Genomic DNA, 16,076 nt, shown 5'->3' on the forward strand with positions numbered 1-16,076 from the left:
TGTGCAGAACTCTTGTTGCTTTCTGTGTCCTATTCAGCCCCAGGTGTGATGCAGAGGGTTGGAGTGCAGGCAGTGATGGGCACAGCACACAGCTCCCTTGGTGTGGCTGAGCCTCATCCCTGACAGGACGCTCAGACCAGCCCATGGGCTGCATGGAGGGAGAGCACTGATAATTAGTGAGCAATTCAGCAGCTGTGATTAACAGCAGCTGTGACACCCAGCCCATAACACAGAGGGTCTGTGGTGCTTTGGGCTTCAAGCAGCCACAATTCAGTAGCAGGGTTGGTACACAGGAAAGGACTGGAAGTCATCGCTCCGGGGCTCAAAACATGCTCTGAAACTGGAGAGGAAGCTGAAGGTGAGTTCAGGAAGGGAATCATACAGGTTTTTTATTAGATGCACACCTTATCCATGTGTGTCTGACTGAATGGAAATGCCCTTTGTCTCCCAGCTGATGGTGTTGCCCAGCAGCTCCATCAACCTTCTGCTACATCACTTTAAATAAAGCTCGAAGGGACTCAGGTATTTTTATCTTATCCTCTGCCTGGAGGCAGGATCAGCTCTGCCTGTCCTTCCTGATGGGCTCATCCAAACAGCCTCTAACAACGGGGATCTCACAATCCTCCCAGGCACTTTATTTCTGTATTTATTTCACCCTTGCCCTCCTAAACGTTTCTTTCTGCTATTGTTCATTGTCATTGCCGCAATTTAAGCCCATTGCTCCCTGTGCTGGCTGCAGTGCGCCCTGGTGGCCGTTTCTGTCGCTGGGACTGGAGTTGCTGTACCTCCAGTGGCCGCCAGGGGGCGGCAGCACCACGGGGCATATACATGAACGAGCGCACAATGCACACACTTAGGGTATATATTTTATATGCGTGTGTATTTAGATGGGCTGGAAAATATACAGGCGTAAAACATGGATACATTCCATTTGGCCCCATCACCTGTGCTGGGTGTCTGTAATACATCACTGATCCTCTGCAGGTGAGCAGTGTGGGGGGGTACAGTGGGAGCTGAGCCATCCCAGCCCCGACAGAGCGAAGCACACGGCTGAGAGAAGACAAATTGAAAAGTTTATTAAACATTGAGAATAACAGACGAAAATAAAATGAGATTTGGGCCGAACAGCACACAGGATGCAATCCACTCCATGTCGTACAGTTCATTTGATCTTATTAAACCTGTGTTTAAACAGATGCTGTCTCGTGGTGTTGCCAGAAATACAATGGTTGATCACTTGTTTTAATACATATATATATAATTTCCTTCTTGACATAGAAAAAAAAAACAAAACAAAACTCTCCATAAAAATAAAACTGCACATCTCTATTGTAAGTCACATGCAAAAATAGCCTTTAAGCAATAATTGGGGTTATTACAAACCCACGGAGGCAAAATGCTCCATGGCCGGGAGCCTTTAGTGCTGCAGCCCCCAGCGCTGCCCAGAGCACTTTGCTTCTGTGGGTTCAAGTCAGAGCGGTGCTGCCATGGAGTCGGGTGCAGTGACTCCAAAGCACCACTGGAAAGAAAGAAAAGGACTCCCCTGCCCTGTGCCTGCCCAGGCAGCTCCCCCAGGTGCTCATGTTCACAAATCCATCTCAGGTCCCATTTCCTTCTCAAAAAGGAAAGAGTTCACTTCTAAGATCCAGAAGGGGAAAATAAAAGAGGAATTAAGCATTTTACTGATGCTTTTTAGTAGAGGTCACTGAATTATTTAGCTGGTATTTATTCTGCAAATTCATATATTTCTAATTTTATAAAATGAGTTTCTTATGCCTGCAAGCTCCTTCAAAGCCATCAGAGCTGAACTGAGCCTAAGAGCTGAATGGAGCTGAACAGGAGCTGAACACCCCAGAGCTCGGGGTGAGCACCTGAGGCCCTCAGGCTCCTTTAAGGAGCACTCTGTGGCTCTCACCATTTCCGTATCAGCTGATTTCATTTCCACCATTTCCACTCACAGCAATGCTGATGAGAAACTGCTGCCAACTGCTGCGCTGCTGCTAATGCTGCATCCGTGGCAGTGGCTGCTTGGGGAGCTCCACCACCACCATGCAGCACCAAAGGGAAAGCAAACGTTTGCTTCCCAGAGCACAGGGCAGATGATGGAGGCTCAGCTGCGCTGACCGCTGCCTCCTGCCTCTCTATTGGTGCATTCAGTGCCTTACACTGACCTCTAGAAAAGAACTTACTGCTTACGAGCTTTGCTGCAGCACGTGGAAGTTCAGCTCACTGAGTTAATGGTCCACAGGCAAGTAGTGCACGGCAAGGGACACGCTGGGTCTGTCTGAGATAAAGTACTGGGAAAACATCAGTGGTGCGCAGATATCTGTAATGCTGGACAAAATGCTGGGTCCTTTGTAGCCGTCTCCTGAAGCGTGAATCATTACTTAATGGAACGAGCGACCTTTTTTATCAGCAAAGAATGCCAAAACACTCAGAAAGCTGCGAGCAGGACGCGTAGCACCGTGTTTCGCTCCCATGTGAGTAACCGTGAGCACTACGTACAACCGTGGGCACGAACTGAGCTATTTATTAGGAAAGGTCACCTGGAAACAGATCGGAGCAGCAGCAGCAGATTAGAAGTGACTGAGTTTGGGGTTTGCGTCCTGGTTTTGGCCTTTACAAATTGCACCGTCCAATCAATAGTTGCCTACAATCCATACTGTGCTTTGTCCCTAGGAAACAGATCCGCCACGCGTTTCCAATGGAAAATAATCGAGTCTCTCTTCTTCAGTCCCACCAACCAGCCTGGGAAGCCACACCACATCCAGAGCAATTTAACTTAAAGCACAGAACACGCCGGTGTGCCAGCGGGAGGCCGGAGACACGAGAGAGCCACAAAACAAAAGCTAAAACCAACCAACTACCTCCCAAGCATTTCCTTTCTGTACAATAATGGAGAATATATATCTTTGCTATATATTTTAAACACGGAATAGCTTTTTCTCTTTGTTATAATATATGTCTTTCAAAATACACTGTCAGGATTTGTACTTGAAAAATACTGTACAAAACAAACGTACTATAATTATTCTGTATAAACTTTATACATTTTATAATATCTGTTCTTTTGGTCTATAGTAAACACTTAGATCGATTGGATTAACCACAGTATATGACAACACCATCCCCCTCTGAAATACACCAGTGTCTCTTACATTCATTTCTCAGAAGTCCACTTTAGATTTGAACATAAGTGTTCAAAAGCAAAGAGAGAGTTTAAAACAACAGAACTCAGAACCATCAGTTCATGTCACACTCGGAACAACAACCACGAGGAGAAACGGACTCTGCAAACCAGTGACTTCTAACTGAATTAAAGTGATTTTCATAACAGCAAGATATAATCCACGGAAAATATATTACACAACATGGGAGAAAAACAACTGAATTCGGGTTATTTAATTTTTAATCACAAAATGGAGCTCGAAGAAATGCATAACTAACTGAAAACAGGAAAGCCCCTCTGATTCCAACGCCAGACCTGATTTGATGCTATTAATTTTGTCGTTTCAGCTAATTAATTATCCTGCTTCTTACACATGCGCTCCCCATGGCAGGGACACAATTAGCATGCTCACATCAACGTGTCTTTATTCTTTTGTTTTTTAGTTAAAGACATTAAAACTCCTGTTGGGAAGGGAAACCATCCTAGGTCCACTAGGAACATCCAGGCAGCATGCGTGCTAGCGTACAACAGGATTATTGCTTCAGGTACAGACAGTGCAAGGTACACACTCTGTGCTCTATCCATAAGTACTCCTACCTACCTGGGGTCCGTGGAAATAAAAGGAACCTTAATAGCTACAGAGAAGCCATTATGGGATCTATAATGAGTAGAGCTAACTCAGTCTAACAGCACTTTAAATCTGAAGACAATTATCACCAGAACTTAAAATACAACAGAAGCAATCTATAAATTAATATCTCTGCAGTGTAGTACTAAATTATCATCTGTGCACTTTATTAGCATGTTAACTTTTCCGATTAGACGTAACTTCAACGACAGCTTCTTACTCTTCAAAAACTGAGGCCTACTTTTTTTTTTCTTTTTTCTTTTTTTCCTTTTTTTTTTCTTCTTTTTTTCTTTTTTTTATATATATATATATATATATATTTTCTTAACATAATTTATACTGGGATCTTTCCAGGTGAGTCAGGAGGATGGAACTGGTTATAAGAACATAAAAACCCCAATCCGAAGCAGCACTGAAAAAAAAATGTAATTAAAAGCTTACGATGGCGGTTCTCAACAGTCCAGGTAAAAATGTGGCACCCTTCGAAGAGGGCTCTGTAAAAATGGGAAGTGCTGAGATGCGTGCACGCACACACACACATACACACGCACACACACGCAAGCACACACGCACACGGAGGTGTGAACACACGTGCACACAGATACGCTGCTACACGCAAACGAAAAAGGAAACGACGTTAAGTCAGTTTTGTTTCTGCTTCTGGTAAAGTGCTGAAGACAGAAAAGGTTGGTTTGGGCGTGGTGCTATCAAACAGGAAACACGCTGTCCATCTATTCAAATGCCAACCCGCAACCGAAACAACAACAACAAAAAAAAAGAAAAAAGAAAAAAAAACACCCCGCTCCCCTCCCGTGCCTTTACAGGGGGCCGTGCCGAGCCTCGTACTTGGCCAGGACGTTCTTGCACTTGCCCAGCTCTTTCCTCAGGTCGGCCACCTCCTGCCGGAGCGCCGAGTTCTCCTTCTCCAGGAAGGAGGCGCGGATGGCGATCTGGTTCTCCTTCAGCCGGCGCGCGTCCCGCGACCGCTTGGCAGCCATGTTGTTCTTTCTGCGCCTTGCCCAGTACTTGTCGTCCTGCTCAGTGAACACAGGGAGACACAAACGAGCTGTTAGACGTCCGACAGGGAGCGGTGAGCAGGACGTGCTCTCTGTGCAGCCCCACGGGGTTTTGCCTACTCTGTTTCAATGTCCCACTGAGTCCTGACCACAGGGTGGGAGTTACAGACCCGCAGGGCCCGGCCCATCCCGTGAGCATGGAGGCCTGCTGGTATTTCTGCCCAAACGTCTGCACAAATCCCCTCATCCTCCTGAGAAGGAATTCCTCCAAGGGAAACCAAAGCGATACTCAGCAGTCCGACCCATCTCACAGCTATGCTGACCTACTTAGCACATCCACCTACGTGTGCCATGACTCCCAACTGGTTGCCCAAGCAGTGCTGATTAATTCCTGTATGGCCCTTCTCCTCCTTGCCACCCAACACTTGGGTCACTCTGTTGGAGCCATATACGTCCTCTGTTGTTTGGCTCTTCTCTCTGTTCAGAGCTTTCACTACAGCACCCCAAAGGGTTTGTGTCTGCACACCAGAACAGCAAGTCAGTGGAAGAGGATTCCTTGGCACAGCTTCAAAGCCAGCTCGGGAGTGGCAAAACAAGGACGGCTGCTTTGGTGCCATCCACAAAGAGATTCATGCAATGGGCTTTAACAGTGAAGAATAAAGCATTTGCCAGAAATAGGTCTGCTCACCTCCAAAGTTTCACACAGGTCAGCACTTCCCAGATTCCCAAAGTACTGCCCCAAATACTTGCCTTTAGCAGATATACTCAGGCTCTAACTTAATACTTAATGTCATCTGATTTCTCCGCTCTTCTAATGAAACAGTAGCATCACTCTTGGTATGAAATTGAATTATGTTCAGGAACAACTCAGTAACACAAAGCGGGCAGAATCTCTTACAAAAAGTGAAATTCAGTCCCCTGAAGAAAGAGTGACAAAGCTATGCAGCTCTCAGACTGCCTGGTTGAGCCATACAGTTCCAGCTTCCCTTCCCAGCACCATCCTTCCATTTTTATATGCTTACATTTGCTTATGATCTGAGTGCAGCTCTCCTGCTCTACCAAGCATGGTAGCAAAGCCCCATCTCCTGGGTGAGAGCTGAGAGCCATCTGTCCCTACTGAGCAGGGAAACACCACCCACTCCTCTGTCTTTCTGCAGGAAACATGCCAAGGTTAATACAGCTGCTCTGCATCTTCTGCCTCTGCTTGCACAAGGCAAAGCAAGAGCAAAATGACAGCTAGAAGCACTCGACAACTGCTTTACACTGTTTTAGCTGAGCGAGGTGTCCAGCAATGATGATTTGTAGCCAACGTATCTCTTAATTGCTTTTCACCTGCATTTATATAGGACCCCCCAAAATCCTCTTAAAAACAAGCATGCAGCAAAAAGCTATGACCCAAATCTTGTTTATAATTTCCCATCTCATTCCACTCCAAAAAAAATCAGCTTTAAGCAATTTATTAGTGTGCCACCTAGGCTTCATCCATCTTTATTTTAACAAATTGCTGCAGCAAATCCCTTAATCCAGGCCCAAAAGAGGTAAGGCTGGCATTTCAAAATCACATGCAGCCCAGAGACGATTGACTGGTCTAATCTGCTTACCCTCCCCGAGAACTCAACAGCCATTCCACATGCCAGGGCAGAAGCAGCACTTGGGTCAAGCATTCTGAAATGAGCCAAGGGCAACCGATGTGGTCAGCTCAAGGAAATGAAACGCTGTATTTCTAGTTGTCTTTGACTGAAATCTTATGTGCTCCACTGCTGTATGCAAAGCAATGGCATTTTCTGCCTCTGTTATGAGGCATTTTTGGCAAAAAGCTAACTTTGGCTAGCCAGGATACTTGGAGGTACAACAAAATGACATATGAAAGGGAGATAAATTTCCCTCTCCTTACATCCACGTAGCCATTTCTGTACTGAACTTCTCTACTTAGGTAGACCTCACAGCACACTGCAATGCCAACAGAGCATCAAAAATAGCAAAATTTGCCTGAAAAAATAACGGCATGGTGCAGAGAAGTCATTCTGAATGAAAACAGAGGACATTACAAAGTGATAGCAACATTATTACCTGAGCACCACCAGGACCGTGCTTTCTGTGCTTTTAGCTTGCACAACATTATCCTTAGGGATAAAAATAGCAAACAGCATCAGCTTCTTTCCCTAAATCTATCACTGTGCTGGACACACGTGGCACCACAGCCTCTTTACACACACAGCCAAAGATCCCCTCTTCCAACAGGCTTTCAATCTGTATCTCAGGGAGCAACAGCAGGATGAAACTCTGCACTGACTACTTCTGATAGAAAGCTCCTCTTGGCAATCACATGCTGGGAACAGAACTTTGAAAATAATGACAATTTTCACAGTTATTTGATAAACTGAATCAGCTGGTCAATTTGTTCAGCTCTCTTCTGGGGAGTTTTTGCTCTTCACGTCTCAGAAATGGTGAGAGACATAAACAAGTGTGCTTCTTCCTTTTAAATACTGCACTATTATTGTATTATATTTTTAAAATATTTTATTAAAATATGCTCATTGGCAGAATTATTTTCTTCTACTTTCCTTAAATGGTTTAAGATTCTTTCACTTAAAATTAATAGCATTTAGTGCAGTGTTCCCTTTTGTTGTTAAAACATAGAGCTAAAGAAACTTCCAAACAAGACACAACATACTTTATTCTGCCTCCACAGACTATACTCTGCAAGGGAGGGATTCTTCCTTGAAGACTCTGCAGATAATGCCAATGAGCCAGACAGGGTGGGGGAAAAGGAAACACGATCAGACTGTTTTGTAAGGGGGAAATATGGGACAAATTAAGCTTGTCCAAGGTCACACAGGAAGTTTCTGGCATACAAAGGAAATCAATATTGATATGAATTTCAACTGTTGATTAACACATAAGGGACATCCTCCCCTCAGTCCTCCTCAGAACCACTGACAGTTTTATTCTACAGAAGAAGTCATTTTCAGTTTGGCAGATTTACACTACATGAGCAAACAGATTCATGCTCCTAATATGTATCTGAGAGAAAACTATCTTAAGATCTGCATATGAACAAACCCGTCACCAGTTCCAATTTACCTTCAGGTCATCTGGAATGAAGACTTTGCGAGCTTTCTTAATCATTGGCTGTGGTTTCAGCTCTTCTTCAGAGAACTTGCGCTTACGAGGGTCAAACATCTCCTGGCCAGGAATACTGGAAAGAGCAAGATCTGCAGGGTCAGGTTCATAGCCAACGGGAACTTGGATGGTCTCCGGATCAATAGGACTTGGTGTGTTTCGGTTTGTTGGCAAGATTTGACCTACAAAAATAAAGGAAGAATTCAGTTGTGTTAGTAGAAACTATGTAAATAATACCAGCAAACATGGATTTTAGAGGCTCTGTAAATACTTCACAACCGATAATTCTTAAGGCTTTCACTGTAAGTTTGGTAGCAACTCTGTTCAAACATTAGATTGCCCATTTGTTGGGTGCATATTCAGGTCCAGACATGCTCATGTCATTCTTTTCAAAACTGGTTCCTAATTCTGGCTTCTAATCTTACATGCCCATTTAGGATCAATGAACCCAACAAGACAGCACTCAAGTGCAGGCAGAGGACTTTTACTGCTCCAACCTGTGCCTTACGATCACAGCCTCAGGAACAAATCATAAGTACTGTCATTTAGGCCTGATTTATCCATTACACTGCAATCTTTCCTCTTATTCTCACACAAAGATTTCTAGAATCTGAGGCTGTATTAGTTGTGATAGGAAAAAAACGTCATGGAAGTGTACTGTCAAGCTGTGCTACAGCTCTCTGCTAAGGAGGTGCTAACTGTCCTCTCAGAAATCTTACTGGCAATGTTTTAAAGATGGCAAAAGAAACGAGCAACATAGCAGGCTACAGTGATGCTCTGCAAAAGTGGAAGAACTCTTATTTACACTATTTAATGCTCTTTTAATGCTGTATAAGAACCACTTAAAAGGAGCCCACTGCAAGAAAAGAACTATTATCATCCCCACTTTTCTTTTTTCAACCTTCAGTACAGCCTTAAAGACTCCAGTGCAACAGCCCTGATACAGGCACCATTCCCACCACAACTCCAATTTAAAATCTCAACCCAGGGTTCCAAAAATAGGATCCTAAGGTCAGCTGCCTATCCCCATGGGCAGCATTTTCAGGAGTTTTCACATGCCTCAGAAGCACCAGCCTTGCTGACTTCACAAGAACTTGTGATCAAAGTAGATATTCTTTAATAATTTTGGCTATTAGTTAATTCACTTTGACTTTAGAGAGATGATGTTCCACACAAACATCCTGTGACTGCATAATATTTCCTTATTCGTGCCTGCGTCTGTAATATGGACGGTGTAAAGTGGTAAACATTAAGTGCCATTTCTAATTCCAAATCAAGGTCACTGTTAACAATGCAGTTTAATTTTAATCTAAAAGATTGCAGCAACAATATTGGAACTGCGCAGAAAATGCACTGGGGAATTGCATTGTGCAAACCAGGGCTTACTAACAGGGAGCCTGCCTTTTGTAACTCCCACTTTAAAATAGCACTGATAAAATCAGCTTCCAGGAAAGGTTAGTAAGGGCCTGGGAGAAGAGAAAAGGAGGATCAAAGTTATTTGATTAATATATATATATCTGTATGAGAGAGCAAGAGGAAAGAATTCATCTGCCCATGCTGCACCAATGCTGTTTCCTCCTGTGCTGCACAACAAGGCATTCTGCTACCAAGGCCTCGGTGCTGAGCCTTCCTCACTGAGCCCAGCAGCACTGTGTGCTCAAGCCCTGGGGTGTAGGCAGCCATGGGATGGTGATGCCTCAGCCCACCTTGGCCCACTGAGGGCTGGCAGATGCAGACCAACCCAAGGGTCGCAGGAAACAGGACACAGGCAATGGGACTTCACTTGTGGGCAGCTTTGGCAGGAAGGATTTTTGGGGATATCATTGGTTAATAGGTGTTTAAGCTAAACTGTCTTCAAAGGGGGTGGTGGGGAAATCCAAACTATTAACTGTTTTAAAGCCAGCCCAGAAGGCTCAGTAAACCAAGACATTTTTATACCTTGCTTTAAATGGATGACTAATCTCATTCCAGATACATGGGCTGGCAGAAACAGGCTTATTTAAAGGATTAAATGCAGGAGAGCTTCCTTTGATGTTAGCTATGCTTGTATCACAGCAGCCAGATATTCTTTAATGCAGACCGATATATAGAAATACACATGTACAAAGCTTGCAACTTCTGTAATGCAGATACAAATGAAGCAAGACACTACCTCTGAATACCTTACAATACTTGCAGTGAGCATGCAGGGTGTTTCTAAAAGTCATGAAGATTGTGAAATTTGCCCCAGCTTTCTAATTGCCCTCAACAGAAGAGCTGGTATTGCAGTACTGCTAAAGTTCTAGGTACAGACTGTCAGCTGACATGTTATCATTTATCTACAATGTGCCACATGACACAATTATACGAGGTTTGTAAATGAAATTTTACAAGTTTTCTCTAAAGAAGGAAAAGGCATAAAAGCTCCTTTTATATATGGGATATTGAGGTATTGCATCTTGCCCAGTGAGAAAAACAACAACAAACCACTAAAACAAAAAGCATTGCATTTCCAAGTAATGGAAAGAAGATGGGAGAGCATGCAGTAACCACAATCCTGCCTTCTTACCCACCTGCACAAACTCTGCTTTGCCCAGTCCAAGCTCCCAGTACTAAAAGTCCTTAAGGACCTTCAAGGCAAGGCTCAGCAAAGGTGACTGCTATTCACTAATGCAGAGCCTGAAAAAATTATGTGCACAGCTAAGCACTATCACCTAGGAGCTTGAAGACTATTATGCTGGAAGAGATTCATAGGCTCCCAACCACCTGCACACCTCTGTCAGTCCGTGTTTGCTCCCTGCTCTGGTGTGCTCTGCAGATGATCAGAAACTCCACTGAGCACAACAGAGTTAATGAGGGTGGATGAAACCCCAGGCAGAAAAACCAGTATTTCCTTGTCCAATGTTTTACATTAGGCAACTCCTGGCACTTTGTATCTTTATATTTATTCTATCAAGTTTTGCCAATAATGCAAGCCAGGAACCTGTCTTCGTTAGTTTACTGGCTAATGGCCACTGCATCTATGTGGTGCTGGAACTCGTCGTAACCTAAGACGACAGCGTGGGCTGCGCTGGACTTGGCACTGCTGTTACTGCAGAAGTACAGTATGTGGCCTCATGTTACACTGCTTTTCAACCTCCTCTCCCCCTGTGTGCATGGCACTTTAGCTGTGCACCCTTCTGCCAAATTTGTTCAGGGTGTTATTTTTGTGCACTAAATTCCTCGCAATCAGAGGTAGGTCAAATAAGAACAGCAATCTGAACGTCATGTGCCTAGCAGCCGGCTAATCCTCACATCAGCAAGCTTCACAGCTGTCACAACATCCCGAGAGAGGGCCGGTCAGAGGCCACGATGTGCAAGGAATCAGCCAAGGAGGAAGCCTCCAGTGCCAGCTGCAAGGTAAGCTGAAGGTAAAGCCCCTGCTGCTCAGCATCAGCCGCCAGATGCCTTCACTGCCAGTCTCTGTATTATTTAAACACTCCGTACTCACAACAGAGGCCAAATTTTCACAACAGCGAAGTGGCTGGGCTGTTTAATGTGCTCAGCTTTGTTCTCAATGGGGGCTGATGATTGCCAAGTGTTTTGGAAAGATCTTAGCCCCTCCATTTAAGCTGCTGAAACAAGAGCTCTTGAGCATCGAGCTCTTTTGGAAATCCAGCTGCAGAACTCCACAGTGGTGGTGGAAGCAAGCTGGGAACAATGGTTAATGGAAACTTCCCCTCATACCACCCCAGTGATGTGTCTCAACCGTGGCCTGGAGAGACCACAACTATGTCAACACTGGCCTTTCGTCTGGAAACCTTCCCGCTCGCAGAGCTCCACTCCAGCAGCGCTGTCTGCCAGGACAGACGCAGCTCCAGGTGGCTCCCGGCAGAGCAGTCAGCAGGTTTTGGCAACCCCAGCAGCTACGGCTGCCCCAGCAGCTTTGCCTTCGCTAATGCTCTTGGTGTTGCTCTGGCTCATATTAGCAATAGCAGAAAATTTTCCAGAAGGAAGGACTTGAAAGAAAGTTGGCTGTTCTAACCCTTTCAGTCCTTCTCCTCCCAGTAGAGACTGCCAGCGAGGAAGCTGAACGTAATGGTAATATTTTCAGTGCAGTTCCTTGTTCAAAGAGAAATGGACCGGAGCCATTCACTCATGTCATCTAGGTCACTGAGCGGCTGGTAAAAAAAAGAGCAGCTCTTAATTGCTTGCAATAATTAAAATACACAATTCAAAAGTACAGTAGCTTTTTTATATACCTTCATATACAACAGTACTTTGGTATACCTACAAAACCAAAACACGGAGGTGTTGTGGGGAGTTTGATCATGGAATCCTGACTCGTAATTTCCCCCTCTTTAAACATCCTGCCTCCAGCTGTGCTTAGGAGAGCTAAGATGGAAATAACCTCTTCAACTGTACCACTACTTGACAGACTTATTGCTTGTATTGCAGGAGATCCCTGATGAATTATGTAGAACTCAATTTTGAATCATTCAACTCCCATAGAAATGTGCCTGATTTTCAGAAAATCTCCCATCTCGCAGCCCTTCCACACTTGTCATCAGTTCCGCAGCTGGCTGGAAAACAGCAGCTGAGAAGAGAAAAGAAAAGGAATTGAAGATGTTCTAAGAAAAATATTTTCCTCTATTTTTTATACATACAATGATGGAAGGAGAGAAATGAGGAGCTTCTCATTCAGCTTACAAACAGCCCTAAGAGAAAATACATGTTTGCTAATCATCTTTTCTTCATATAAACTAAAAGCACCTTGGGTATGTCAGTGCTGTGTTGTAGTGTGGAAGTGCATTGACATGTAATCCTTACCCAGAGCTGGTCTGGAGAGCCCCACTGCTCTGTTGGTACCATTTCCAACCCTTTTATCCTGCTGGAGGCTGGCCAGCTTTTTGGGATACTTCTCTCACTGCAAACCCCAGCCGGTCCCGGACTGATCTGCCATCTATTTCTCCATTAACTCTTTCTGCCTCTAGGCAAAGTCTCTCATTGCACAGCACAAGGTAGAGCTCAGGAAGCAAGACAGGTCAAAGAACCAGACAGCAAAGTAAGAATAGTATTCTGGAGACTAACATTTATCCACAGGTCACAGTTCCTCACTTACAACATCATCAGCTACATTTTAATTTCCTAATTGATTTCAGAGGCTTCCTGCCCCTGAAACATCTGCGTGGCTATTAAGACCATCATCTGCACTAACAGGTAGAGAAGGACCAGCCACAAAGCCTTAACCCCAGCCACTCTGCCTGGGGTGAAGAAGGCAGCTCACCCTGAGTAAACAATTCCTATAGGAGCTTTATTTTCTTCCATAGCAACAGACGAGTCTATTTCAACCACTGCTCCAACCCAACACAGATATCCTTCTATTTCTTGCCCTCCACAATCTAGATTCTGCATAATGGGAAACAACTGCAAACCTTTCCTGCAGAAAAAAATCATTGTAATCCAATGCAACAGCACATGCACTGCTCCTTGCCCACACTAAGTGTTAAGAAGTGTTTTTAAAACATGTACTTTTCAAAGATATCAGCATTGTTTACAAATCTTGAACATTTAATTATGAAGGAATTGTCATTTTCCCCTCAGCACTGTGTGCCTCCCGCTCTGGGCCTCTGCAATGTTATTACAGGCAGGGCTGGTAGTCCTACTAAGACTGCCTGACACTTCCCATTAGAGGATGCTGTCTTCAGTTTCTCAGACCTTTGCCAGATTTCAGCCATTCTGTTTGGATTTGAATGTGCCAATTTATGTTTCTGCCAGAATGGTTCCACAGCTTCCTGAAAAACTTTCAGCAAAAATACTTTGTTTTGAACCTGTTACAAATTTCTGGCCAGCTTTTCCCTGCACAGTGCTAGTGCTCTGCCCTAGAAGAGATGAAGGGAGCAGGAGAGCTCTGTGCTCGCAGCCCCAGCTCCATGCAGCTCTGCCCTGTGCTCAGTGCCAGTGTGGGGGTGCTGCAAACTCGAGAGCTGCTCAGTGCCAGCCTGCACAGCAGATGGGGGGCGCATGAGAAAATCCAGGTTGTCTTTTCAAAGCACTCTCTGTTCATGCCACTGACTTGCTCAGAGTTCTACTGAACTGTATGGCAAGGGAAGTAACAAAACCAAGTTTCTCCAGACATAATCGGTCTCTTTGCTGCCAGACTTTTCCTTCTTCTTAGTTCCTCGTGTCCTCGCACATCTGCAGCAAATGAGGTCAAGATCCAAGATCCTACAGACAACCGCTTCCTTCCTGATACAGCTCTGATTCAACCCAGAGCTGGTCTGACCTCTGCATTCAAAAGGGAAAGGATAAAAAGAAGAGGATATAATGTAATTAAAGCCTGTGTCTCAGAGCAGAGAAAGGAGGGGGCTGCACTATCTGGAGCTGCACATGTGGCCTTTGTTTCAGCATCTGCAGGCTTTTGAGGGCTTGAATTTGCAACTCCTGCCCGTGGTTAGCAAGTGTGCACGCAATGCACTATGCTCCTGTGCCCTTCAAAAGGGATAAATAAGTAACAGAGGCATCACCAGGTGAAATTCTCCACGATGCCTACTGGACTTACAACTCTGCTGTTCTCCAAGATTCCTGCTATTCAGCCTGTGTGAAGACAGCACTTTGTTCCATGAGGCCCCATTCCTGACAGCTCCCAGGAAATCAGACTTTTATTCCTTCTCAAACCAGCCCCTAGAGCCAGACTGCAGGATGCCAAATGCTGCTGTTTCCATTCTCAACAACTCCCTTGCACAGCTGCTACAAACAGAGAAGGGGTTTACTTTGATCCTGGGACAATGCACAGGGATTCTCCTTTTCAAAGCCTCTAAAATGACTTTCTGACTTTTTGGAGGGCTCTGCTTCCCTTACACAGACAAGCCAAGATGACAGAGCTGGAAGAGAAGCTATAGGAAAGCACATTCATACAGGTATTTCATTTTGGCTTAGGAGCACATTTCACTTCAAGACACTGCTATCCTCCGGTGTGTTGCAGCTTCATGACATCCCTTGGCATATTATTCACATACAGTAAGGTTATCAAAAAACTACAATTTGTTTCTGAAAGAGAATCTTCCAGAAAAGCATCAGAACTGTTAACCTGTTCTGAAGAAGACAAACGTCCATTTTTCCTTCCTTAGAAGCAGCTTTAATAAATCACTCCATCAACAGTAAACTGCTTTAGGTATCAGCCTCATGGCATCCATAAATACCCCTTAAGTAGAACACCACTTTCAGAACAAATTCTGCATTCGTGTCACTGCCAATGTCCTCTGCAAGACTCCAGACCAAGTTCCTCTCATATTGCTCTATCTATTTGGCTAATGAACACCTAGGACAGCATGCTCCCAAGTCAGTAAACAGGTCTTGCAAAGCCACCATGTAATCCCTACAGCGTATGCCACTCATGAGTCATGTATCTGTTACCCAGTTCTAGTACCCAAGCCGATCTCGCTTGGGCGTGTTATCAAAACACAGCTGAGTGAGATTTGCAGTGGCATGGAGAAGCCACGTGAACCAGGTACATTTCCTCCCATCAGTAGGCAAAGGCAGACCTTACAGACAGACAACAGATGCTATCAGCCGCTGCCTGAATGTATCCCTTACAAAAAAGGGGTCACCGGGCAGAGTTACAGCAACTTGCAAATCTCGCCTTCTCTTTTGACCTGTTCTGTACACAACACGAATTTGCACTAGCTGTTCACTGGCTTTTGGTTTTATTTACATTTCTTGTTCACTAAAACAAAGTACACTCTTTAGATGCCTTACAGAGAGCGATCTTTAGAATTACATTTTAAGAAGCAGAGATGTCAGAATGAGGACAAGCTGTTTCCCCAACCTTCTAAGTAAGACATTTTCTTTTCTCTCCAACTTAATTTTAGCTGGAAAAAAAGCACAGCAACATTTCAAAACCTGCATTTAGTTTGCACAGGAGCCTACTTTGCTTTAACATACAATTGTCACTCTCACTAAGAACAACAAAGAAAGCAAAGGGTGTGTGGATGTCCCCTTCCCGGGTACCAGAACTGGGTGACAGATACATCACTTCCATTATAAAGTAGATGAATACATCAGTCATCGTGTAGTCTGAAAATGGGTCAGAGCAGGAAGGGAACACGCAACCGAGGCTTAGGGAAAATTCCAGGAGCACAGACTGTTGCACACAGATGTTACTGGTGAGGCTCTATTCCTC

At 44.5% G+C, this 16,076-nt stretch overlaps 1 protein-coding gene across 1 annotated transcript in view; it reads right to left on the minus strand.

Moving 5' to 3' along the window:
- Positions 1-1,051: 1,051 nt before the first annotated feature.
- HLF (HLF transcription factor, PAR bZIP family member) overlaps positions 1,052-16,076 on the minus strand; it is a 32,212-nt gene continuing 17,187 nt past the window's right edge. Inside the window, exons 3-4 of the mRNA XM_015879676.3 lie at positions 7,898-8,118; positions 1,052-4,831 (exon numbers count right to left, since the gene is read on the minus strand). Of these exons, the coding sequence (XP_015735162.1) occupies positions 4,616-4,831; positions 7,898-8,118 (437 nt within the window). The 3' untranslated portion in view covers positions 1,052-4,615. The remainder of the gene's footprint in view (positions 4,832-7,897; positions 8,119-16,076) is intronic.

This window comes from Coturnix japonica, chromosome 23, assembly GCF_054131305.1.
Source record: "Coturnix japonica strain WE chromosome 23, WE-NBRP24, whole genome shotgun sequence".
NCBI lineage: Eukaryota > Metazoa > Chordata > Aves > Galliformes > Phasianidae > Coturnix > Coturnix japonica.